The 27,551-nt window shown below is 41.2% G+C and overlaps 2 protein-coding genes across 2 annotated transcripts; both read right to left on the reverse strand.

Annotated features, from left to right (window-relative positions):
* Window positions 1–1,055: 1,055 nt before the first annotated feature.
* Window positions 1,056–9,335, reverse strand: LOC145441717 (protein DD3-3-like). The gene is made up of 12 exons (XM_080319652.1): window positions 9,183–9,335; window positions 8,955–9,107; window positions 8,668–8,893; window positions 8,304–8,423; window positions 8,081–8,197; window positions 6,081–6,176; window positions 5,854–6,023; window positions 5,458–5,564; window positions 5,234–5,387; window positions 4,768–4,867; window positions 3,379–3,543; window positions 1,056–1,575 (listed from the first exon to the last, which is right to left on the reverse strand). Exons 1-12 carry the CDS (start codon window positions 9,263–9,265, stop codon window positions 1,285–1,287), a joined length of 1,782 nt encoding a protein of 593 aa, XP_080175778.1. The 5' UTR covers window positions 9,266–9,335; the 3' UTR covers window positions 1,056–1,284.
* A 5,952-nt stretch (window positions 9,336–15,287) lies between these two features.
* On the reverse strand, window positions 15,288–26,285 carry LOC145441718 (protein DD3-3-like). Its single transcript, XM_080319653.1, has 12 exons — window positions 26,115–26,285; window positions 25,891–26,043; window positions 25,598–25,820; window positions 21,522–21,641; window positions 21,122–21,238; window positions 20,450–20,542; window positions 20,200–20,369; window positions 19,967–20,073; window positions 18,176–18,344; window positions 16,541–16,640; window positions 16,317–16,481; window positions 15,288–15,758 (listed from the first exon to the last, which is right to left on the reverse strand). Exons 1-12 carry the CDS (start codon window positions 26,189–26,191, stop codon window positions 15,462–15,464), a joined length of 1,791 nt encoding a protein of 596 aa, XP_080175779.1. The 5' UTR covers window positions 26,192–26,285; the 3' UTR covers window positions 15,288–15,461.
* Window positions 26,286–27,551: the final 1,266 nt, after the last annotated feature.

Here is a 27,551-nt window from a genome sequence, read left to right on the forward strand (position 1 = left end):
TTTGAGAACCACTGCCTTGGAATTATCATGTGAAATATAGGCCTACTAAGAAAAAGTTCAATCAAGTCCCTGCATTAATTCGATTTTTAGCATGCATTTTACCAATATTTTTAATTAGTTTCTTTAGACTCTCGTGGGCTGTACAGAACGGTGTTGCGGGCCGCATACGGTCCATGTCTGTGGTACCCCACATAATAATGTCTTGACAAAGATTCAGTCAGGTTTATGAGACCTGAAGTTGGTCCTGTCTTTATTCTTGCATGTTTCGAAAAAAATCGGTAGTATACTTCTCGTAAGATCAACACGTCCGGACATCATTTTTTCTCAACACAACTATGAGATCGGTGCTACCTTTATATGTGAGGCATTTCTGTCAATGACTTACGTTGACTTATACTGATAGTGTTTTGAATGACGCATACGCAGTGCACGACATCCTCATCAATTTACATATATACTGTGGGGAATCTATCGTTTTCGCAGTTTAGATGTGGCAAGTCACCAACTTTGACTATGAAATCCAATTGAACATAGCGTATGCATCGGTACATTAAAATCAGACGATACAAACTGAAAATATTTGATGAGCTGAAATTGGCTCGAAATCGGGAAATTTCAGATTACTCGATTTCCCTCGAAAGGACTAGTGATGCGAAGGCGGTGACTTGATTTCACCACTGTCTGCGAACTTTCGAGCAAATTCATTAATCTTTAGGAGAGCGACCGCGGGCTGATACGGAAATTAATCGAGCGCTGCTTGCTAGCTGATCATTGCCAACCACAGTCAATAATCCAAGCTGTAAAAATAGACTCTTTCAGAACCCTAGTCACATGCGCAGTAATCATACGATCCATTGCTTCAACATCTATGGGTTGTGGCTTCGAACAGGGCCGTAACTACAGCCTATACGTCAATATTGATTACGATGTGACTATCTGCTGGTCGTCTTATTTCTGATCTGAGCTGCAGATAAGACACCCCTCCAATTATGAGATTGCGACATTGTGATGCCGTATTGTTTTGTTTCGTCACAAGCATATATAAGACGTACAACTGTACTACTGCAATCCGCAGATTTTTATTCTGACTTTCTATGGACCGATCGAACATAATAGTTCGGTCTCGGACGCAGTGTCTTTTCAAAATGTAGCCTACTTTTAGTTTGACTGCAATAATTTTGAATTAATTTTTTTTCATATATAGCGTTCGTTATTCATACATTCAAACATATTCGTGTGCAGATAGGATGACTTCTCAAACTATCAATAGAAAAATCAAGTATGCTACAACTCAGTTATAACGGAAGCTTTTTGATCACGGTTGGTAAAGGCATTGTTACGGGTGCTAAAGTAGTAGTGTTTTCCTTCAGTATGAGTGCGCAGAAGCCCGTGATCGTAATACGCATCTCCATCATCGAGCGTTTCTCCGGGCGTCTCGCCAATCTCGAAATCGCCAGCCAAAGCCAGCCTAGTCAGCTGTTCGCGTGTCGCTCCAAAAAGATCGTGGTCGCAAGGTCCGGGAGGGTAGTTTGTACCCAGAGTCAAATTGCTGCCCAGATCGCCCTCGGCGTAAGGCTGAAAAGAATGTTTTGTTTACACAATCGGTATTGGGAACGGTTTCAATGGTGAGTTAGTCCCCGAAGTGCTATTCTATAAATAACTAACCTACGTAGGTTAGTTATCCATATTTATTCGTAAAAATTTGTGCTGCTGTAAAGAATCGCAATCACCGTATCACGGAGGTCGCGTCTGGCCTGTGATTATTTTGCGAAGCTGTAATATGTTGTTCAAATCCGGGCTCATGACTCATGAGCGCTATTGACACAATGCCAAATCTAACCTACAAGCGCAAATGCAATCATTCACAACATGATGGATATTTTATTGACTGAGTGATTGAGGTAAGGTTGGTGGATTGGATCGAGATGTAAATATCGACTTTTAGACCAGTGGTTCCCAACCTTTTTGTCTTCATTCCCCACTTCAGATTTATTCCGAGCCTTCATCTCCCACCAGGACCGTAACAGCACCTTGTCAGTCCCGCCAAAAGAACGTTGGTCTGGGGTCCCCAGAACCCCCTCAGACTCGCTGAGGCTGTGCGCTTTTTCCATGCAACTTATAGCTACATTTGGTCAACTGTTTAGTGCGTCGCCAAATTTCGACTAAACGCGCGAAGCGCGAAAAATTTATATAATTCGTGTTTGAATCGGCCAATATGATCGAGAATTGCATATATATTTTGCTATCCATTTTTATCCCCTCTCTGCTCACGTAATCAGATTTGCCGGTAGAGCTGACTGAGGTGTGTTGGAAAAGATAGGACCCATAAATAAGAATGGAACATCTTCGGGTGGACCCGTTAGTATATTGACTTCGTTACATTATGCTATTTCGTGACCTCCTATATCTGCTATGTCAAAGGATACAGAAATCGCCAAAAGTAAAAGGCACACACGATTTCAAATTCGTATTGCTTTACTGGCAACTAATTTTTCCCTGCGGGATGACATTTGTCCTGTATGGTTCATTCAGATCGCCAAGACAGAAACATTCGGCGCCAGCCATTTAGCCAATTAAACATATATATGTTTGTATATATTGTATATATATCGAAGTTTTGGGTCACCACAAGGGCATTCCTTCTCGGCCAAGGTCTTCTCGCTGCCGATCGTTCAGGAACACTTCTATGAGTTGCATGTTAGCCTACATGGTCTATAACTTCATATGCCTTGGTGCGTCGTGGCGCAGTAATGGCCGACGACGAAGTCTCCATTTCTATAAATTCTACGTATTTTCGTGGGGGAAGGGTACCTAATAATCAGATATTCGGCAATATTAAATCGCGGGGGGGGGGGGGTGGCGTGTGGCAGTCACGGTCCTGTTCTCCACTGCCCAGCACTATTGTTACCACAGAGCAGCTATTTGCTGGTTTGTCTACACAAGACACTTAACCACACCAGTACGCAAGACAATCACCTATAACTGCAACATAAAATGTATTATGAACGGATACCAGTAACGCTCAACATTACGCGAAAGCGTTATCTCACGTCAAACTGTGGATGCGTTTGTGACGCCATCATTGGCCAATGGCCATCCGCAGTTAAAAATGAGGTTTTGTGAACAACACGAAACATAATTTTCGATACATATATTCCAGAGCGGTTAACTGGTAACGGTAATTGCGCATGTGTCTCCGTGAATATTTAGACTGTCCCCTATATAATTTTGAACAAATGCTTCTATTCCCCACCAGAAACCACCGTTTGGGAACCACTGTTTTAGACAATATAGCAACGAGAAACAAGGAGTCGCACGACTTGTGATAATTGTGACGGCATATTGATTAGAAATCAAGTACATGCCAAGTCCACTTACCCTTCGTCCTAGCTGCACGATGTTACTGCGATCTGTTCTCGCCCTTCCTTGCCCTGCGTTGTTGCTAGGGTTGTTGTCAGAACCAGTCCATTGAAAGTGAATGTAGTCATTGGTGGTTGTGTGTAGATAGTCCGGGACAAAATCATACTCAGTGCTTGGGTACACCTGCGATGTCAAGCATAAGCGCCTTTAGTATAGTCTACCATAGAGGTTGAAACACAATAAGCACATGAAGTCAAGATTGACCCCATACGCCTGCTAGATTTTTTACATCAGACAACCATATCAATTTAATTGATTGATTGAATAAGCATCATTCGCTGACTACATGTAGTGTGTTTCGCTCTTGATATTGTGTGATTGCGGGTCCATTTCACAGCAGAGAGTCATTAAAGCTGGATATGTCGAGCGCACTTTTGTAACAAAGCAAGTGAAATGTTTCAGATTGGTAAGGTACCTGCTCGTTTGGTGTTGATTTTTTTATGCTGCCAGCGCCATGTATAGAGTGGCCCGTGGTTGAAATTGAAATGCAATAAAATTTCACAAAAAAATGTTATAATGGAGTGAAAATTGTAATATATGAAAAAGGTTCACACTGCAGAACCTACCAAGGTTCGTTTGTGAACGGGAGCCTCTAAATTTCTGAGGTTCACACACAGAACGCGAACGTGAACCTCACGTTCACACCATCCCTAATATATGCCTATATATCAGAGTTTTTGGCCAGAATAAGGGCAGTCCTTTTCGGCCAAGGTTTTCTCGCTGCCGGTCGTTCTGGGACACTTCTTGGAGTCGCATTTTGTGGCCTATTACTCCATATGTCTCGGTGACCATTTCTATAAATCATGCGTAATTTATCTTGGCGGCAGGGTACCCAATAACCAGAATATTTGGTAACCTTAAATCGCGCCTGGCGTGAAAATGTTTTGAAAAAGTTTCATAAATTAAAAAAAAAAACAATATATAATTTATGATAATTCACAAAATAATTTCGGCCCCTTTGAGCTCCCCAGCCCAATTGGGTGGGGGAGGGGGTGCGGCAGTTATAGTCCTGCCTGTATCGTTAGTGTAATCATGCACGTTGTCTTCTGCAAGAGCGTGGGAAGGACGATACTTATTCGTTTCGACACCCTAATATCCGTTCATTACATCGCATTGTGTTTTGTGTATCGCATTGTGTCTTGTGCGGATAAAAGTAACAGAACCGTGAATTACTATGCGATTATTATAGTTATTTTACCTCTTGATAAATAAAAAACCCTTCTTGTAGTATGGGGTCTTTTGGTAGAATTAGAGATTATATCCACTATGCAGCCCGCCTAAATTAAAATGCGCTTCATCGGCCCGTAATACTCGTTAGGTTTCCCACTCCACTCATGCGCAATTTACCTGGACAATATTTCCTCTCTTGCCTTGTACGTTGACATTATAAATCGTTGCCTCGGGGTCGATGTCTTCCGGCCGTGGCCTTATTGCGAACGAATGACTCCTGCGATATCATGAATTAACAAATCGCATGTGTTACATCAAAGCAAGAGGCCTGAAGTTACTGAATCTATGCAATGATATACGAATTACCTATATAAAACTATACAGAGTATTTTAAGTCAAGCATTATTTCCTGCTGTGTGAGCCCTGTACCTAGTTCGCATACATAATCTGCTCGCCAAATAGCATGCGGTAAGGCGGGCGAGTCTCCGATACAAAAAAGTAAGTTTCGGATGTTTCAAGTTTCAAAGAAAATATTTTGATATTTGTTTAATTGAAATGAATCTCTTTCATCTGGACCATAATAATCGTCCACCTTGCTGTGCGTTTTCGATTTGTACAAGACTAGCCAACTATCATATCCCACCTGTCTTGGAATGTCCTACCAAATTGAGCCGTGTTGATGGCTAGTGCCAAGCGGAATACCCTGATGTCAAAGACATCCACTCGTGGATCATTTCTGTAGTAGTATTGACGACGTCTTAACTCGCGATTAAGGTTGCCATTGTCCCCATCAAAGCCTGTTTCAGAATATAATTTCACCATTTGAGCGTTAGGTTGGTGATTAGGCATCGGCCAGAAATACGTTACCGTAACTTTCGTAGATTTCAGCTGGACCATACTGGTTTTCCCCAGTGTTTACATTGTCGGTATGGTCGGTTGTCCAATATGCGAAATCGTTTGTCGAAATGTTATACCTGCGTATTATATATGTCAAAACCACGTCGCTCGAAACTAGTGCAACGTCACGGCATGAGAAAGCGATGTCTATATCGTCTTTTGTTGAAAAAAATACACCGCACTTCAGTATAAGCGTGATAAGTTGCTCTCGGGACTTACTTTCTCATATATCGGAATAGACTGCACCATCTACTTGGCGGATATTGTGCCCACATATAATTGCAAGGGTGATATAGGCAATGCTATATATATATCAAAATTACTCGGATAATTCAATAGGAATTTGACGCCAGTTCCACAAGATACCTAATTCGCATTGCGCAGTGCTCCGCGTCAATATCCGGCACGGTCCAGTTGTATTCCAGAAATTGTCCTCCGATCGTGTTCCCTTGGTGATTGTCACGTGAGTACTGCTCCGGTACGCATTCCGGAGCAGCAATTCCGTGACTTGGAATCTCCTGCCACGTAGGTCGGTACTGTGAGCAAAAGATATTGGTAAGAAAATCATGCGCGCCTGGGATTGAAGACCATACCGATGTTCCGTTGATGACCACGTTTACTTGCTCGCAAGATTCCTGATCCAGGTAAAGAATAGGCAAGTCTACGTCTTCTTCGGCGAGAATTTTTCCCTTAATCCGAAATAGTGTATGTCAGTATGGTTATTGGTTACCTTAGGGGTGGCATTTAAAATAAAAATCAATTTAAAACAAACATGTTTAAAACAAGGCCCTTGTTTAAAACATGTTTTTATTGTGTTTTTTTTCAAGCCATGACGTGACGAATATTTAATTGTGACGTCGCAGTAGATTGACATTGAAAATTGTAGGGTAAATATGGCTCCTTCGACGAAAAAGGCTTCCGACCATTGTGATAAACTATAGTTAACTAACCTACGGAGGTTAGTCATCTATCCATAAACAGACCAAAAATATTTTCAACCAGGACTATACATCGTTATGCAGCATTTTTACGGTGGGCGGTCATCGTCGTCAGAATACCCATTCCGTACCAATGATCTATATCAGGGGTGGCCAACCTTTTTGCTACTCACGGCCGCATTTCGATTATTCGGGTAGCCTACGGCCGTATTCCAGGGCATAGCCGTAATGAACTGAATGAACGCCAAATATCCATGTTAAAATGTCCATTTCCGGTGAGCTCCAAACTGATTTATTTATTCAGATAGGCTTACCATACGCACCGAAAGCGCAAGTGATCATGTTATGAAAAATATCGGGGACCCGTCATGGTCGCGCGAAGCGCGAAAGAATTTCAGATTCTCGAATGAATTTGGTCTTTAATATTGGTATACTTTCACATATTCCTATCAGCATTTATCCTTTCTCAGCCCATGAGATAAGCCCACCGGTAGAGCTTATAGAGGAGGTGTTTTCGAAAATTTAGGGCAAGTTATAAATGATGATGGATTTTTGGGTGGGACAATTGTTGTTGGTCATTTTGTTGCATGCTGTTATTTTTTGACCTCCCATCAAGATTGTCAGTATATCTTGGAAAGATATTGGAATCGCCCAAACGTACCAGAAACAAATTTATTTTGTAACACACGATTCCAGGTTGGTATTTCTATATGGGGCGCATCATTTTGTTTTGCAGCTCACATCTGTACTGTGGGGCTGAGATTGCACAGGGTGATACTGTATTGAAATAGAAAAATGAAGTTACATTGAATCGCGCCCAGCGCGAAGAAAATTTCAGGATTATTTAAAATATCTCAAAAATTCGGGAGTCAATTCGTAAATTCAATTTGCATGTCGACGGCCGCCAACACATACTAATTGAATTACATGTCCAGTGTCCACGGCCGCACAAATTCCCTTCTATACGGCCGCAGGTTGGCCACCCCTGATCTATATCTACATGCTAAAACTGTTGTTGAGGGTTCCACCCACCCCAAATCGTATACGTCGACTATTTTAGGTGCAAATCGTCCGCATAGGCTCATACGACACAATAATGGCATAATTAGATATTTGAAAAAAGCACAATTTTGTTTTTTTAAATAAGGCATTTGATTAAAACATTGCTGTTTAAAACACGTGACCTGCGTTCTATTTTACTTGATTCTCGGAAACACGAGTGCCGTAAACGATTTACTGTATAATTGCCAATATCGGCCTATAGCTATAAATATAAATAAAGTAGCGAGAAATAACATCTGCATTTATATCATATAAAAATTGTATTGAATCAAATTACTAGAGTGAATATAGATATCGGACAGTTAAGATACTGCTCCATCAGTTTATATAGTTCTCTTCTTCTGGTTCACATAATATGCGTTGCTTACATTATATTCGGAATAGAGTTTGAGATCGCCAACATTCTCGATACATTCGCAACAGCTGATATACGGCTACTATAGCTTATATGCGGCATTGCACTGGTGGGTATCTGATGAAGTAAGAAGTATTTACTACATACATGCTTAGTCGCACCAACCATTAAATTGTTTTTCCAAATTCAGTATAGAAATTCAAGCTTATACAAGTCTTCAACAAGAAACTGGACTCACTCTTAACTGGTCCCACTCGTCCTCTGAGAAGGTACAAACCCACCGCGATCTGACGTTTTGACTATGCTCCTGGGCAATCTCGCATACCTTTTCGTCGTTCGTCATGATTGCAATATCCTTTCACAAAACATAACAATATGAATTATGGAAGACATCGTAAAAATCCATGTTAATAGTGTATTCATATCTTTTGCGTCGTTGTCTGAAATGATAGGAATCATACCTTCCACGGGGAATGTCCAAAGTACGGATAGTAGTCTCTCTCCTCTGGACACTCGAAGCCGTGCCGGTTACCATTGTTATTCTGCCTTGTGAACCTTGCAGTATGCTTGTTGTTTAAATTCTGTACGGACAGTTAATTTAGTAAAGATAATTTGAGACGACCTCATATGTAGAGCGAAATTCTCCTTTAACAAAAGAACGTGGGTTTGATGTAAGAATTGATTTTTGCGGACCAAACAGAAATGGGCACTGGAAAGTGACGAAATCGCAATTTTGCATTACATAGGCTAGATGTGTGTCTCGTATGGGAATCGCTATACAGATTTACGAGATATTCCTAAAATAACTGAAATCAAATACGTGACCCTGTCCGCGATGAATAACCCCTTGTTTCTTTCCCTTATGGCACAGTCTTCGTAGTAGTTGAGAGATTCGTGATGTCCGAACTTTTCGTTAGTATCACACTCTTCAGAACAGCCTGTTATTGGAGCTCTCTGAGTCGTAGTACCATCTCTTAAATCATCGTCGCACATATATTGAATTATCACCTGGCAGTTGTTGTTTTCATCCCCACAAGAGTGTTGGTTAGCCCTGAAAATTCAACTTCGATTCAATCATGCCTCCGTTTTCCTAAAACGTGCACTTTTCTTACCAACGTATCCGTAATTGAGATCCCCCATAGTAGTACATAGCACCTGGGAACGGTCCGACATTATGACCACCCCTAGCATTGTTTTCAGTATCGCAAAGCCTGTTCGCGTTTTGACGATTCCTGCTACTTTCGTCATTTCTATTGTTGCTTCCTCTAAAAGAAATGTACAATTTATCTATAAACCCATGTCAATTGTCCATATAAATAGAGGTAAGTACGAAGTCATACCGTGGGCTATGCAAATTAATATCTGCAAGCGTACAGACCGCTATTGCCAGGAGCAATCCGCTGCAAACTAACAACCTGTGCATGCTTGCTACTGGAATAGGCAATGTTCTATTAATCGATTAGCTGTGAAAAGATACTCAAATCAGAAATTTCGACATAGGAAGTGCGCCCTTGCGAATATCATTTGGTACCACACGGATTTACGTCGGTATTGTTTACAAAATTATCATATGGGGTTGAACTGGCTAGAGTACTTAAATATTTTACGCAGTCGTCACCAGGGATGATTTACATAACTATATATAACACATTTATAATATAATATATGATAAATGCTGTAAGTCCAGTTAACAGGCTGCCATGGTAGAATACAGCACATCAATATTCTGACCTGAAATGAAGCTCCCTGTACGTTTTATTCAAATGCACAGGAATACGAGATGAGCAAACGTACATTCCGGCCACGTTCTATCCTTTCATGTTTTGTTGTTCACGGTGCCACTATAATTCCGCTGCAACCGTAGCGTGATTTACTACCGGCGAGAAATAATCAAGGTGCATCAAATGCAGGAAATTGATAAAACGCTTTGTTGTTGACTACAGCAGGTCAGCAGCCACGTCTCATGGCAGAGAGAATCCAAATATGAATAATGTCAAGGTACCAGAATACCATCAAAATCGCCAAGGAATGTAAAAGTGGGCTTTGTTATGTAATGTGACAGCGCATTGAAACAATAAATGATGGGGCACGCCACGAACTAATCTGTCAGATGCTGGTCTATTACAATCCGACAATCGGCGAAGTGTAACAATGCGTTAGCGGCAATTGACTTCGCGAAGCTATCGGTCTTTGATATGATTTGTGAAGTTGCGACGGCCAACGTGTAGTGCAGCGCAAATAGCTTCTATTAAATTGATGTAGCTGTTGTGGTATTTTCCACACCTACATTATTACATTATTACATTACATTACATAATTATGAACTCGTCCACATTCGCCCTAAGATTAATAAACTCAATCAAGATTATAGAAACTTATTTAGGCATCCGCTTGATAGACAATCTTGTAATAGTCATTGGTATTTAATTTTCGTTTCCACGACCCCGGAGAATAGGCAAGCGACCACTAGTTTGGTAACCCATGGCCTAGGGTTTCCAAGGCTCTGGGTGCCAAATTATTCGTCAAATTGTGCTAAATTTACTCAAATATCCTTTTATATAAAGAGAAATGAGTTTGAACGGTATAATTTGGCCTAAATTACGTTGCATAACGAAGATAGAACATCTTGCTGGAATTCATTTTTCTCTGCGTAGGGTAGTTTAAGTTGCATCAGTGGAAGTTCACTATTCTTCAACAAAAGCGGCGCGAAGACGAACTAGGCAAACTTTTCGAATGGATCAGCTCTCTCTGGCTTTACATATTATATATATGCCATAACGAATTAACGATCTCATAGACTCGGCATGGATTCGTATGTCCAGGAAAGTGAGACCATTTCTAGTAACCTAAACGGAGAATAATAATTGGTATAAATACGCGGCTATTGCAACGGACAGCAGATGAAGTGACCGGCGACCTAATAATACAATGTATTGCAACGAAGCCAGGGGTGTCAAACTCAAATTGCGTTGCGGGCCGGATTTAAACCTTCAGATCGCTCGCTGGCCGGACCAATCAAGTGATTCCAAAATATCAGCTCAAAATCCATGCCCGTGTTTTTCATTTGAATATCTTACAATAGTATAGTATATCAGATTTTATTACGGATAATAAGCGTTCTATTCTCGCTACATCTCTATTCGCAAACAATGGAATCGGTAACGTTTGGCCGGTTACAGTTATAAACCGCTAAAAGAATGACTCTAACGATGATGTAAGTTGGCATATTTCTATGCTCCCTTTCTTTCAGTCGTATACTGGCGCCAATCCTGCGTATGCGTTTTGAGGAATACAACAGATTCAACTGTAAACGCAGACGTTGAAATTTACTTCATTATTAATAAATCGCGATAAGGGTTTCTCTTGAGACCGTGGATCTTTTGAGTCAGAAGCGATGTAGAAGTGCGAACACATATATTTGAAGTATATTTCTCTGTAACTATTATATTCTTCATTTAACCTGTATATAATAGTTTCGCATTGGCCATCTCACTTCTATGAATAACTAGTTTTTTAACAATTTTTTCCATAAAACACTGAAATCTGTACGCACTTTTGAATTCCCGGAAGAGCGTCAATGTCAGCTACTTGTTCCTAATGGCGAGTTTTTTGAAACCACAACACCGCCTATAAACACACTCTGCAACTGATGCCTTCAAGGATTATTTGGTGGAAGTATTTCCTACTACAAATACCAATATTTGTTAGAAATGTGCTGGATAATACACACATTTTTCAATCTACTCAGAATTGCTTCGCGGGCCGTATGTTTGACACCCCTGAACTATGCGATTGATAGGACGTATAAGAAACCAAATTGCTGTGGCGAGATAGCGTAGTGGTACAATCCGTAACTGCAACACCAATGGGTTGCGGGTCCTATAGTCCGACCGACATCGACTCCGGAATTCCTACTTGAGTGTTAGAGGTTTATCTAGCCTCCTCCGCGCCATCTCATCTGTGTAAGCGGCGTCTTATAAAAGCCTAGAAGTGGGCCGTGCTGCAAGTGGGCAGCTACGGAATAAAAATGAAGGAAATTGCCATGGTGTAAATGACCATTAGTCGACAAACACCATGAATACCTCAAAACAAACAATCACCAATTTGCTAACAGTAGTTATACTTTAAACAGTCTCAAATACTTCACGAGTAAACATGTAGGGTTTCATTTAAAACAAAAATCAATTTAAAACAAACATGCTTAAAACAAGGCCCTTGTTTAAAACATGTTTTAATATTTTTCGATGCCATAACGTCCCGAACATTTAATTGTGACGTCATAGTGGAATGACATTGACAATAGAAAATATCGGGTAAATATAGCTCCTTTGACGAAATATCTACGTACTAAAGCTGTTGAAACGACTATATTTTGCGGGTTCCAACAATCCTATATCGTATACGTCTTACGTCGGCTATCGGGTGGTAATTGTCCGTAGGCTCATACAACATGTTTTTGGGAAACTATTTACGCAATTATGGCATAATTTTACAACTTAAAAAACACAATTTTGTTTTTTAAAAAGGTATTCGCTTTAAACAACCATTTGTTTTAGATGCAACCCTATACTTACACGAGTAAACAACACTTGATACTAATCCAAGGCGCAGACAACACACATTCATAGTAGCCTAATAGTCGAAGAAAATCGAAAGTGCCGAAATAGCGCCATCGTGCAAACTAAAAACTCCGTGCCAACAAATGTGGTGGTTGGCAATACTTCTACTGGCGAGTAGCATAGTTCCACCACCGCAACACTGGTGTGGTTACCGATGAGTTGAAGGTTCACGTTCGGTATAGATGGACTTCGGAGACCGTTTCTAAATGTAGGCGGGTACTAGGCTCCTCATCGTAGGGTTTTAACTACGTCACAAGGTCACAAGCCAATCTCATTTTCATCGTTTTGACTCGAGTCAAGTCAAGTCATATTCTTTTCACCACCGAGTCTAAGTAGAGCTGATGCACAAAGAGACTTAAGTCGATTCGAGTCACTACAACCCTGCTTCATTGTCATTTGATCCGCATAAGTGTTGTCTTACAAAAGCCCATAACGAGAGTCGGCCGTCCTATAAGTTAGTAGCTCGGGAATTTTAATGACGAATATCGGTATGGTGCAAAATGATCAATGATCAATTTGTATGTCAAAACATCAAGAATACCAAGTGGTGACATAACACGGTGGTATGATCCACGGCTGCAACACCACAATAGGTAACCGTGCGCTGTTTACTGCCGTTCGCGACTTGTGCACTTGTCATTATTACGTCACAACGACAAAATTCTTCCGGTATTTCGAACTTGGTTAACCTCATTTACTGGCGTTCACTGCTGAAGAGAGCCAGTCGAAAAGCTTCCAGTGTAATTAATTTAACAATATGAACGTATTGTTTGCTGCAAATCATAATAAAGAATACCGGCCAGGTGTACATGACCATTGACCATTGTAGTCTAAAAGAAACCATGAATAAAACAACAAGAATACCAAAACAACAACAGTGATAACCGCAGACGGCGAAACAGCAATGAAATATCACTTACGACTTCCTTGATAATGCTGTCATGCAATTGCCATCCCAACATATATAGTCCCCGCATGGAAGTCGGCCAGCCATTGTCCCATTTATTGACTTACCAATAAGTTGTCAGGCCTTTCCATTTTTGATTGCATAACCTGTCCCCATATTTGGTGGCATCTATACTTAAACAAGCGAATGGTACTTATCATTATGTATTTAGTTAAGTGCGCTTATTGATGTCCGATTGTCCATTTTCATGGCAACTTGTGTTTATTTGCTTCCCGATGCATATCGATCTCAATAGAATAATGTTGTAAGTACCGTTTATTTAAAGAATTGTGCGTAAAAGTCAGGTGGTATACCGACGCCCACCGTGTGATGCAGTTTTTAAAGGCTAAATTTGTTTTACTATGATTCCAAATAAGATTCTGGCCCACAAGTGATTGAGTTGAATAGGCTATATTATGCTGCACCATTTTCCATCGCGATGTCGCATCAATAGCAGGAAAAGAAAAGGATGTGAATCGCATATCCTCCAACATAGCCATTGAAACCGCTAATCCATGTTTGTCTTCGATTCACTATCTTCGCGTACCGGAATTATTATAATATACCGTATATACCGCCATTTTTGCGCACCATTTGTCATCGTTCGCATTTTGAAATATGCATATGATGCGCATGATTCACCCCAGTAACATAAAGACATCGGAAAAATACCTTTCCGCAGCTAGCACCGTAACATGGTATTTTAGACACCAATATATTAAAACTCTCATGTATGAAATATCAGCATTCATTTGTTCTGTGTATTCTTGGTATCAGTAGGTACAATGTCCCAGACCATCATCAGATCACTTTGCACGGTCTCCTTCCCAGCAACCAGTCCAAAGAGGCGCACCGAGCTTGGTGCGACGATAGATACATTTCGTCTGCTGCCTATTGCAGGTAATTTGTATCAATGCATGCCCGTGAGTAGAGTTTACTAGCACCCTATCGTTATATTGGAAACGTGTATAGATCGCAATTTTCGGGTCCGATTCGGAACCTAGGAATAAGAACTCTGATCCAATCCGTATCCAAACAAATGTGTCACGTAAAATATATCAATGGACCACGACATTATAGGCACAATTAGCCTATTCAAGATATCGCAATTGAATTATTTGTTAGGCAGCACCAATATCATATTCTGGGATTCCAAACAGCGAACGGTATGTTTTGGCTACACTAAAATAGCTGACAGCATGGCGCAGCAGACTTAATACAGATTCATTTGACTTTATACTTTTCTTAGAACTTCGCGTGGTTTATCGTCACTCGATTTCTTGCTTTCAGTATTTGTTCCCCTGCTAGAAAATAAACACTAAAAATAAGTCCAATTTACAAAATTGAATCTAACTATAATTCGCAGTTATGAGAGAACATGTTATCCAACATACGACTTCGCGCCTGCACTCGCAGAAAGAAAGTCGGCAATGATACCTTTGCACAAAATGATAGACGCATGTTCGCCGAAGTACTCGATATTGATGTGTCCAAGCGCTGAATTATTCTATCCTGCCAAGTGAGCCCAGCGGTATACAGACGTGACCCACAATTTATGCAAGTAACGTTATAATTGACCGGATTCATTCATTAATTTTGGGCAAATCTCGTGCTTCGCGCGGCTAGGACGTGACTGCACACAGTTTACATTACATAATTGTCTTCACCGTTAGCAAGTTCGGTTAACTCATATTGGGTATATACTAAAAAAAAGTCATAAACATTCTTCAGGTGGCCCTCGCAATGGTTCGTAAATCTCGCGTGGGCCTTTGATCGAAAAGGTTGGCCACCCCTGCCTTACATAATCGACAGTCCGTCGTCTTGCATCAGAGAGCATTATTGAGCTACCGATATGCGAGTACAGATTTCAAACACCAATGTATGCTTCTATATCATTGTATATTGCGAGTTATGATATATATACGATGTTGCAAATCTGTTGACCCTCTATCACAACCGACGATTTCATATGAACCATGATGCACAAAACGGACGTATTTAAATACATGAGATGAAACACCGTCGTGCCTGGTGCCTACACAAAGAGAGCTGTCTCATTGTTCGGTGGTTGTGACTTCTGCCTTTTGATCCCGGTTGGTGAAAGCGTTGTTGCGTGTTGAGAAGAAGTAATGCTTGCCCGGGGTCGTCGTTGGCATCAAGCCATAGTCGAAGTACACACCGGCGTCGTCGAGGGTGACTCCCGGAGTGTCTCCGATCTCAAAATCTCCGGCTAACGCCAGTCTCGTCAGTTGGGCGCGGTTTAATCCGAACAAATCATGCCCGCAGGGAGATTCGGGAGGATAGTTAGTTCCGAGCGTCAGATTGCTGCCCAAATCGCCTTCGGCGTAGGGCTGAAAATAGATGATACATCTGCTGCTTGCTTACGGGAGACTCATTGCACGCAATATAATCAGAACCACTTGGCCTATCAGTGGGATGGAGTATATCATTGCGCACGGTGTTTGAGCTAATAAATACATCGTATCTATATCTCACGGATCTATTCTCCACGCGACAAATACTGCATAAAGAAGAGCACGGGTATATGCCTACGCGAATTATTCTATAATATGTCAGGATTTCATTAGCTGCCTATGCCAAGGTCTTATTGATATCGGTGCCTACTAGCCAGTACTTCTGGGAGATAAGTGCCATTTGGGAACACGGAGTTATACCACGTGACCCCTTCTAAACGGTCCGAATAGCAAAACAAAGGCAGTAACCACTGCGATGGTTGATGGTCACTGCGGGTCGCAGCAAACACGGAGGTAACATATTGGTGGAGATAACGCGCAGACATTCACTAAAGTTTCGAGGAATCAACGTGACTGTATCATTCAGTTTGCGCCATACCTTGATCTCAATTTGATTGCACCAGGCACACGTCACCTTCGCGAGATTTGACTTACCCTCGGTCCCAACTGAACAATGTTGCTTCGGTCGGTTCTCGCTTTTCCCTGTCCAGCGTTATTAGGAGGATTGTTATCCGACCCAGTCCATTGAACATGTATGTAGTCATTAGTGGTCGTATGTAGCTTACTGGGGACAAAATCGTATTCTGTGCCTGGATAAACCTTCGGAAATGCGACAGATTAAGAAAGAATATACAGCGCCACAAAGTATGACAATTTACTTGTGCTAGATTCCCTCTTTTGCCTTGTACATTCAAATTGTAAATCACAGCCGAATCGTCGATATTGTCAGGTCGTTTTCTAATGGCGAAGGAGTGGCTTCTGGAATGACAATGTGAATTTACAGCGTATTTATAAACTGTTATAACATTGTTTTGGATGAAAGCAAAGCCTGCTGTGAACGGAATATGCTAAATAAACAGCAGACCAGATCTGGAGGTCTACGATTGGGATATTGGCGTGAGGACTCGAACTAGAGGAATATGTCGGGCGTGAATCGGTCCAACCCCAAATCACCAAACCAGCATCGATATGAATTTTTGTGCTACATTTCCGGAAAATTGAGCAGTCGGGTTCTGATATAGTAAGATAACCCCTTGATGGGTACGGGCACGATGTACACAGCATGAGTTAACCCTTTCATGATTCGTCATAGTGCCGACGTGTCTTACCTGTATGGTTGCGTCTAGAAGGCATGAAAGATATTTTAGAGGAGTTGCGGCGGGAGGTAAAAGTCTCGGGTTAAAAATAGCCATTATGTAATCAAAACATGCGACGCATTTCGTGCATCGGCTATTCGGCGCCAGAACATTACAAAAATGAATATTCCGGACGATAACCGACGGCGGTCACTTTTGACCAAAATCGGTATTTTAGAGTCCGAAATCTTTCACTTCAGCACTTCGCGATCTTGGCCAATCGCGGAGGTGTACGGCTCTAAAATGATGGCGCTGAATATACCCGATGTGTGGGTCGGGCAGTATGGCTTGACTGTATATAGCGTATAGGCAAGGGTTTCGACCTTGGTACTCCCCACTGATGATTTATCGTCGTACCAAAAAATATTAAACAGAGCAACCATAATGTTTGCAATCCCAACGCATTGTTTGGTGGTGTGGAAGGTGTTATGGCTGTTGAAACACTTCTCAAATTTGGAATTCGGATTATACACAGACCAATAATTATGAGCTGGAGGTAAATCGCGCTGCGTGCGAATCTCCGGTTGAATATTTTGTTAAACATAATCATGTGCAATGGTAGCAAGTAGCACATGCATAGTTCAGCTAAATGGTGCCCAATCCCTTCTATTACCACACTTGAGCTTATCCCAAACATACCTGACCTGCTCCACGCATTCACCAGTTACAATTCATATTGGGGCGTATTATGATTAGTGCAAGGTTCGGTTCGGTATCAGTCAAAATTAAGCATCAGTGTGTGGATGGTACGACGCCAGTATGACATTTCAAATCGAATTATAATTAGGATTATTGTCATTGCTGAAACTTGGAAGTTTCAGCACAAATTAAACTCATACCGATTTCAAGAAACATAATTACTCTGAGGCGGCTTCGCGCCTTCGCTTGGGTGCTTTCACGAAGTTTGAGAATCACTGATTTAGAGGCATATAGGTGGTATGCGCATAACCTTTGAACTATAAAGGCGAAAATCTCCACTGTTGTGCGTTTAATAATGATAATAATAATGATGACCGGAATTTACATAAGATAAAGCGTTACCAAAAGTATTTCTCCGTGAAAGCACTATACACACATGAGCAATTGAGCATCGACAGCGACACATAGTTACTCTTATCGCATAGAAAGATCTCAAACCGCGCCAGCGTCGTCTCTTACCTGTCCTGGAATGTCCGGCCATATTGGGCTGTGTTCAACGCCAATCGAAATTGAAATCTTTTTCCACGCGCACTTGTCGTGTCAAATACATCCACCATAGGGTTATTTTTCAAGTAATATTGCCGACGACGCACTTCTTTCAAAAGATCCCCGCGATCACCTTCAAAATCTGGACAAAGAAATGAAATGTTTTCATATATAGCGATGTCATAATTTGAACACTTGGTACAGTATATTTCATATAACTGTATATTGAAATGAACCCGAATGTTTTCGGCAGCTCTCATCAGGGGTAATCGTCAGCAACTAGTAGGGTTACCATATTTTTGTGGAGCAAATTCCGGCCCACTAGCGGATTTTAAAATGAGTTGACACATGCATTGTCTGTCATTATGACGTCACACTAGAAAATATTTGCCTATCGACCAGAGCTGGTCACGATCAATGTTCCCTCTAATTTTTGTCGACTCTGCGCACACTCACCAGCTCACTGCACAGATTCTTGGACAACAGTGCGTAACGACTAAAAAAAAGGTCATCACTTCGGATTTTTTGTGCGCAACTTAGATTTTCTGTGCGCATAGACCGTGTCAGCACTGCGCATTTGCGCACGTGCGCAGCTTAGAGGGAACATTGGTCACGATCCGGATCAGGAGCTGCTATAATGTTAGATCGGTGCAACCAGGACCGAAGCAACATTTTGTCAGCCCCCTCCCGTCCAAATAAACACTGATCTTGAGCCCACCATCGGGTAATCGATGCAACTTCTGAGGGGCTCAATATACATCTGGTTTCTATATGCATCTGGTCGTTAAATTTTGTGAATGAAATCAGTCTATAATATTGGTTCTTCCATATATTACTATCAAATTTTGATTCTCTCCCCGCCCACATGATCAGAGTTAGCGGTAGAGCTGGTGCGGATGATGACTTCGAAAATGCAGGGAACGTAATTATACATCGTAAAGCCATGTCATGTCACATGGATATGACTATTTATGAGCCTAAATGCCGTTCCGCACCAGCAGGTTGCACATCCGGTGGTTTTCAACCATTTACGGTCGTGACTCCATTTCTAATTTAAAAATGTTCTGTGGCCCAGCTCGAAATGTGATAAGCTGATTACTGAAAAACGGTCAGCACCTTTTACCAGACTTACTCACGGGCTAGTTCGGAAGCTGATTACGTTCAACATATTCGCGAACCCCAGAATAACGGCAATTGCCCCTCCATGTTTAGAGCCACTATCACTATCTAATGTGACACTAAATCGCGCGCAGCGCGAAGAAAAATTTCAAGTAGCATAAATCTGTCCAGAATAATACATCGTTTATGTTAATTTACGAGAAACAATTGATCCTATTTCTAGCCTTCAAAATGCCGGACATTTGTGCATATTTTGGAATGTCCTCCCGGACGCAGTTTGAACGGTGAAATTCCGGACATGTCCGGTGAATTCCGGACGTATGGCAACCCTAAACTAGTTGAGAATGAAAAAAAACATCGTATATCAACAATAGTATCTCAGAATATGACGGAACAGCAATGTTATTCATTCATCCATGACAACAGTTTCAAAAAGTATTATTAAATCAACGCCTAGTCTCGTTTTAGGATTGACCGTTGTCGTGTTAGCTGGACTGTTCAGAACTCACGTTAACTGGACAATTATTCCGTGGTCACTGGTAGGAACATATATAAAATATTTAGAAACCGGGATATCGTGCTGTATTCACGCGATCTATACCGGACACAGATTTTACTTTTGATCTTGCTCAAGTTATTAATCACCGTAACTCTCGTAGATTTCCTCCGGTCCATAATTGCCGTCTTTGGTGTTCACGTTATCGGTATGGTCGGTTGTCCAATGTAAAAAGTCGTTCGTGGAGATGTTGTACCTGAATACATCGCCGATTGTTGATTGATTATTTTAAGTGACTGAATGATGGACATTGTACAATCAAACAGACAATGTAATGTACGCAATGCATGTGGAATTCATCAATTCATTCCTGAAATGATACCTTATCCGCAACGCGCAGTGTTCCTCATCTATATTCGGTACAGTCCAATTGTATTCCAAGAATTCCCCGCCTATCGTGTTTCCTTGGTGATTGTCGCGGGAGTACTGCTCTGCTACACACTCGGGTGCGTCAATGCCGTGACTTGGTCTCTCCGTCCATTGCGGTTTATACTATATCATGTATACACGAGGCGTTCATGATATCTCTTTCGGAGAAGCAAAGGATTATAATCAAAATTCAATCGCCTTACGGTCTTTCCTCGAAAGGTGATGCTTGCCTCCTCACAAGAGTCCTGATCGAGATATAGGGTGGGATCTTTCAAATTTGCCGTGAGAATCTTTCCCTGAAGAGGCAGGTTAACCAAAGTGTAAATAAGTCCTCAGAATGCTGTAAAATATTGCAGGTTGCGAACCCAGCACGGGGCGGCAAACTGTCAATGGTATTTACCTAAAATACGCGACTAATCACACTCACAAGGAAACCGATAGTTACTGGATAACACGAGTGATATATAGGCTATGGTATGGCGGTGTATGCGCGTCTTCCAATATTTTTCGTGTCTGTGCCCCGGATTTATGAACTTAAGATGTAACAATGCCGTTCCGAATTTAGGTCATATTTTATATAGCCTGCTATCAATGCTAAAATCTCTGCATTCGTATCGGGGGATATTTTGTAGCAAGATTCGCGACTGCGTTATGCACGGATCACTGATCACGTGATGATATGTAACAACCAGCAATCGTTAACGGTGCTGTCGGTGTTTCTCACGAAATTGTTCATGGATCATGGGAAACGGTAATTGTACATTTTGAAGACGTCAGCTGCGAGCATGTTGTTGACATAACACGTCGCTCCGATGACCGTTGCTAATGTCATTCGATATACGAGAGCTTTACTGTCATAATGCTAAATCGCTCACTCTAAGTTCATCCCAATCTTCATCGGAAAACGTGCAAACCCAACGCGACTTCACGTTCTGGCTATTTTCAGTGACGATTTCACAGATGTCTTCGTCGTTCGTCATGATGGCTATGTCCTGCAAGGAATCGAATAAAGCGTATTGGAAGTATATGTTCATATAGGCATATATAGGTATGCAATGCAGATGAATAGCATTATCGAACATGTAATGAGGATGTTATATGATAATTTCACGGTTGGTATGTATGCCGCCACCAATTTAATAGCGGGTGTGTGCGTATGGCTTGGCTAGGGAAATCGGAATCGTATCTAGGGGATTCTGCACCGCACTGCAATGATGCACGCGTATGCCGTATATCTATGACATGGTAATTGTAGGCATTGCATTTACTCTTTACCTTCCAGGGAGAATCCGCCCAATACGGATAATAGTCCTTTTCTTCTGGACACTCGTAGCCTCTGCGATTTCCATTCTCATTTTGTCTCGTGTACTTTGCTGTATTCCGATCAGCCGTGTTCTCATGAAAAATGATACACATACACGAATGGCAATTAAGCACATGCACAATGTGCACATTCACAAGTGATCGGACTATGCCCAGCAACTTTATCTGCAAGGTATACTTGCGATGATATATATGACACCGGGTCCCATGATTACTGTATGTATGCCGTCAGTGTTTATTACTTATCCTTCAGTCTTGCGGTGACATAGTCAGTATTAGGGCCGGCCAAAATCGAGTATCTGAGTCATGCGAGGACCAGTCATTATTACATCATCACAGTATGAAAGATGTGGAAAGTTCAAATATAACTACCTTTTATGCGATCACAAATAACATAATATCAGCTTCACGTCACATTATACCTAATAATGTGGCTATTTTCGACCATACCCGCATTTCATTACACGTTGTGACAATGCTAGGTCAGTGGTTCTAAACTGGAGGTCCGCGAAGGATTTTCAGGGGGTCCGCGAAACCTCCAAATTTGCATAACGGTTGACAACCTAACTTGAATTTTTCTTAATTAGAGACATCACAAGGCAGTTTCGCTTCATAACTGCTCAGTGCTCAAACTTTAAGACTCCCATAAACAGATTAAATATTCTACTGAGCAAACTCATTTTAATGGCCAATAGCCTACTGATACAAACATATTGCTGTTCAGATTTCAGAGATGTTTTGTTGGGGTTTTCAAAAAAATGTTTGGAAAAATCTATTTTCTTATTTGATATATAAGTGCTATTCCAGAATAATTTCAAGATGAGCTGCTCTAGATAGAAATTACTAGGCTGGACGTTATTTGTTGTTCTGTTTCTCTGCCATATATGCACCATACACCCAAAACTTTCGTCTGAAGCGTTACGGGTAATTATTGAATTCACCACACCCATCTTTGTGGAAGTGGATTTTCGGCACCCGTCCATAAAAAATCGGCGGCATCGATTTTCAAGACACGACCGCGTATTTCAAGAAATGCAGCTACAGATTTTGCTACAGAAAATCTTCCCAATTTCTACGTATTATGTTATTTTCAAAAGTCATTTTGTTGCTCTTTATCACTAGTCCACAGTAAATATTTGCGCATGACAGATGGCGGTTGCGCGATAATTGAGGTAAATTTGAACTAAAACTGAGGGGGGTCTGCGGGGGTCCGTGGCGGTCCAAAGAGGATCCGCGAAGACAAAAAAAGGTTGAGAACCACTGCTGTAGGTTGATCACTTACAAAAATGTCATGTCCGCTACAATCCATTGCGTAGCTTGTACTACTTGTTTCGTATGCTGCGATATGACCAATCGTGGTTTCATGGCTTCCATAATAGAATCGAAACTATAATTTTCTTTGCAAAATTAACTTCTATTGGCGAGGAGCGCATAATTTCAGTACTAGAAGAAAACATCTCCAACTACTCAACACGATTCATTACTAGAATTAACGCTCGATTCAAATTCCAGTACTCGAATCATTCTGCCGATCCCTATTCGGTAGTAGGTAGGCCCGGTGAGAGATCAAAGTGTTTTAGGGCCACCATAGTTCGGTCAATTGCCATCGTTCAGGATGTAATTTTGATTGGTTTACGTCACTCTTTCAATTTGGCTAAAGGCTGTCATTTTTGACCGGTTAGCCGAGCGCGAAATTTGATAAAATTGGTATCAATCGAAAGCTACCGGGGTATTGATTACGATAATATAAATTATCATTGTGCTCGTGGTCCTAGGACCCCCGAAAATCAACCTCCAATTTTGATTGTAACCAAGTTTGCTATTGTGACGCAGTAATGCCATCTGGAAGGAAGTGAGGAGCAGCGCAAACATCGCTGCGCACTTGCTCCGAGCTGCGACTGCTTATTCCAGACGGCATTGCTACGTCACAGTGAAAAATTATATTACAATGCAAAAGGAAAGGCTGATTTTGAGGGGTTCCAGGACCACGAGCACCATAAAATTTATGATTTTCGCTACTTCTACTTCATAATATTTTGTGATCTACTTACTTACTTTTCGCTATTTTCAGTTTGTCAAGTAGAAGTAGTTTAATCCCCCAATCAGGAAGATAACCTGAGGAATTTCGGGGCTGTTTTCACGGAGTATCGACATTGTATTTTCATAAAAGTTGAGTTAAGCCCCGAATTTCCGTCGCACTTCGCGCGCAGTGAATGCGGAGTATCAAGTATGATTTCACGAAAGTATCGGTGAATATAATTTAGGTCGCGGGTTGGCGTGGTTCCGTTCACACCTCATTGTCGCCCTTCGCCATATCAAATATTTCATCACAGTATATATGGCTCATCACAACGTTTGAAACTGATGTTTCGCAATCTAGCATTTACTTATCATATCGTAATCTAGCTGTCCATGGCGTGTCCTAATCTGGAAAAGTGGACTCTGACTTTTTTTTTAGCTTCGGAGCTGTTTTAGCATACCAACCTTCGCAACTTTCTGGACTAAAGATATTAAATACATGTTCCACTTTTAGATTTATATTTCACTTTCAATTCCCAGTATCATATACTTTGATTTTTAATTAATACCAGTTCTTTTGTCTGGATAACATACGTGTTGAAGTATAAAAGCAAGTGTAGAAATGCCTTCAATTTTCAGAAATAAAGCTACACAATATAGCATTTTTACGGTCCACCATATTTTTTATTAACGTTTAGTAATCGCACAAAGTGTATACACCGCATCCAATACAACATCTCCGTATTGCTCTTCGACTAAACTACAGGCCTTATAATATGGGGGAGTGCGCCATACCCAGATATTTTCTAAAACGTGCTGTCCGAGTAAACAGAGGATTAGTATCACATTTCAATATCAATACTATCATTTTCATCCCATGATGCGGACAAATGCTTATGCTGTCGAAAATTGGATACCTCCTCGTATATGTATCAATATGGATCAAGCTCTGCACCTTTCGAATAGCTCAATTTGGGCCTTATTTGACAATCCATGTGAACGAATTACGATCGTTTTCACAACTAGTTACTTACCTGAGTAGATTTAAAGTCGGTCAATTCTACTTCTTCTTCAAGTAGTTTTAGGTTGCTTATGGAAGAAGTACTTCTACTCGTACTTGAGTAGATTTTTTCGTCGCTACTTCTACTTCTACTTGAGTAGCTTTCTTGACTACTTTGACCACCTCTGGTAGTGAGTGACTACTGACCAAATGACCATGTTAGACTCCACCTACGCATGTGAACACTGGTCATCGCATTTAAAAAACATCATCTCGTCTTGACGAAAGTCTCAAATTTTGTGTGAAGATTAACATCACCAATTACTATCAATGAGAATAAAAAGTCATCAGTAATATCACGCAACACCAAAAGACGCATTAACTGTAAAAAGCGTGTAAATAATAGATTTTTTGCTGCTGTCCACATCTGTTGGAAATCTGAATGCCAATTGTCTTAAACTTCGAGAAATATCATATATGGCTCTTATTGAAATAGAATTAAAAAGATGTATCTTGCAAACGATCCATGTACATTGTACAATTTTCGCATGCTCAACTAGGGAACCAGCATGATTACCACGAGTTTTTACAGGGAAAATATTGCGCACACAACGAATCAAATGTAGTGACTTCGAATTAGGGCTGTCATGACGCCACGAATTTGTAATTGTGACGTCAAAGTTGGTTGGAATGTATGGCTCTTTGGGAGTTACAATGGAAAATATGGGGCTCTTCGGACGAAAAAGGTTCCTGACCACTGACATAGCGGATTGAGGATGACCAATAAAAAGCTATTGTTTATTGATTATTGAAATGTATCCGACTCCACAAGCTCCGAGAATTTATGATCGCAATATTGGGCGAATTTCTCCATTATGATCCAGTCGTAATTTAATTGATTAGTTGGAGGTGCGGACATCTTGCTTATTGTTACTTTGTATCGTAATGATCGTATATATGTCCTGCGCAAATGTAGCATTACAACATTTTACTATAGTAAAATAATTACCCTGTCCGCGGTGAAAAGGCCTCTGTTTCGTTCTCGCATGGAGCAAGCCTCGTAGTGGTTGAGAGATTCGTGGTGACCGTATTTGGGGTTTGTATCGCAGTCATTAGTGCATGTTACTGGTGCTGTCCGGAAAGTGGTACCGTCTCGTAGGTTCTCATCACACATGTACTGAATCACTACTTGACAATTGTTGTTTTCGTCACCACAGGAGTGCTGATTGGCCCTATATAATAGTATGAAATTCAATTAGTCCGATGGCACTTCATAAAGTCATCATTATCTAATAAGTCTACCAGCGTATGGTGAGCTGTGATCCGCCATAATAATACATAGCACCGGAAGACGGACCGACGTTGTGACCGCCTCTGGCGTTATTCTGTGAGTCGAAAAGTCTGTTACCGTTTCTGCGCTGCCGAGTAGACTCGTCGTGTCGGTTGTTTCCACCCCTGATAAATCAGAACATGAATTGAATTGTAAACAGAGCCACATGATTGCAAACATCTTTCGTATAGCTAACCTCGGGTTGTGCAAGTTTATATCCGCTAGGACAGTGCCCAGTGCCACCAAGGAAATCAAGACGTGGTGCGGGAACATACCTCCGTTATGTACCAGCCTATATATTGACTTCTTAGTGTTATGGGTGCGCTTGACGACCAGTCAATAAGAAATCAACAGAGTGATAATCTGCGCAGATCGATCGCTATAATTTTTGACGTGGGCAAACTTTTGGGAGCACTAAGACAACTGACAAGGGTCGATGTACGTGTAGTAGGCCTACATTGTACAACTTCAGAGTAGGCTAATGACCTTGCGCGTGAGATCTGTTGACCACTGCCAGTAGGATCACGCTGTAAAATGTATCTGGATTGGACACGTAGGTGCATCGCCAGAACTCCCAACCATCATTAGTGTATATAATAATATTATTATCATGGAGTGTATTCCTACAGGGTTCAAGGGCAAACCTAGAGTGGATATTAGAAATAGACAAACCAATAAACACTTGACCTTGACCTTTGTTAACCAGATATGTATGGTGACCATGACGAGGATTACGATGTCCAACTGCTGATTTAAGGGGGCCGGAGCGATTTTATTGCTTCTGTGAGTAACCCAAAGCTAATTATTTGTATTCTCCCCGATAATCGAGCCGAAAGTGGCTGAAGCGAAGGTAAAACGCGAATTTCGAAGGAATTAATCCATAAGATTCGTATATAACTTCAACAATTCGTAACTACATAAATTGGAAAGTCTAAAAATTCCCGAATCCGGACCGAACCGTGTCCCCCTAAAACTAGCCCTATTCACATACCACTTGAATGCAAAACCACGGCCTGGCCTCTGCGTTGACCACTTCAAACATTAAAACTAACTAGATAGGAATCTCCTGCGATAGTACTCGACCAATGTAGTCGTTATTCAAATTCACTCATTTATTATATTTTCGTAATTTTGTAACATCGCGATATCGCTTAAAAACCTCAACATGGAGGGTTCATCACTTATTAAGGGTAAATTCCTGACGCACGCTTCTAGTAGAGACATGTTTTTACACCCACTACTATTGGAGGTGAATGTTTGTGGACATTCCCTGTACTATATTTCATGGTTGACGAATAAAAGAATTCTTTCTCTCTCTCACACACACACTAATGCCAGTATTGCGACTAGCAGTACATTTATCAGCGACTCATCACTTGCGGTGTAGAGGCTGTGTCAATGAGTCGAAGGATGCAACAGAACCTCCAGTATTATACAGCCACCATCGAATGACAAAGCCCAACAGCAGTGTTGCAAGTCACGCAGCGTGTCGCACGCGAGCACCTGAACGTTATAACGATGTACATCTGCGCGTGTAGCGTCAAATATGACAAAACAAATCGTGATACATCGTTTGGGAATCTTTTTGCAATATCACATATCGGAGATATCATTGTGAACCCACGAAGCGAAT

This window comes from Botryllus schlosseri, chromosome 6 (assembly GCF_051294905.1).
Source record: "Botryllus schlosseri isolate E-star chromosome 6, Bs_hap1, whole genome shotgun sequence".
Taxonomy (NCBI): domain Eukaryota; kingdom Metazoa; phylum Chordata; class Ascidiacea; order Stolidobranchia; family Styelidae; genus Botryllus; species Botryllus schlosseri.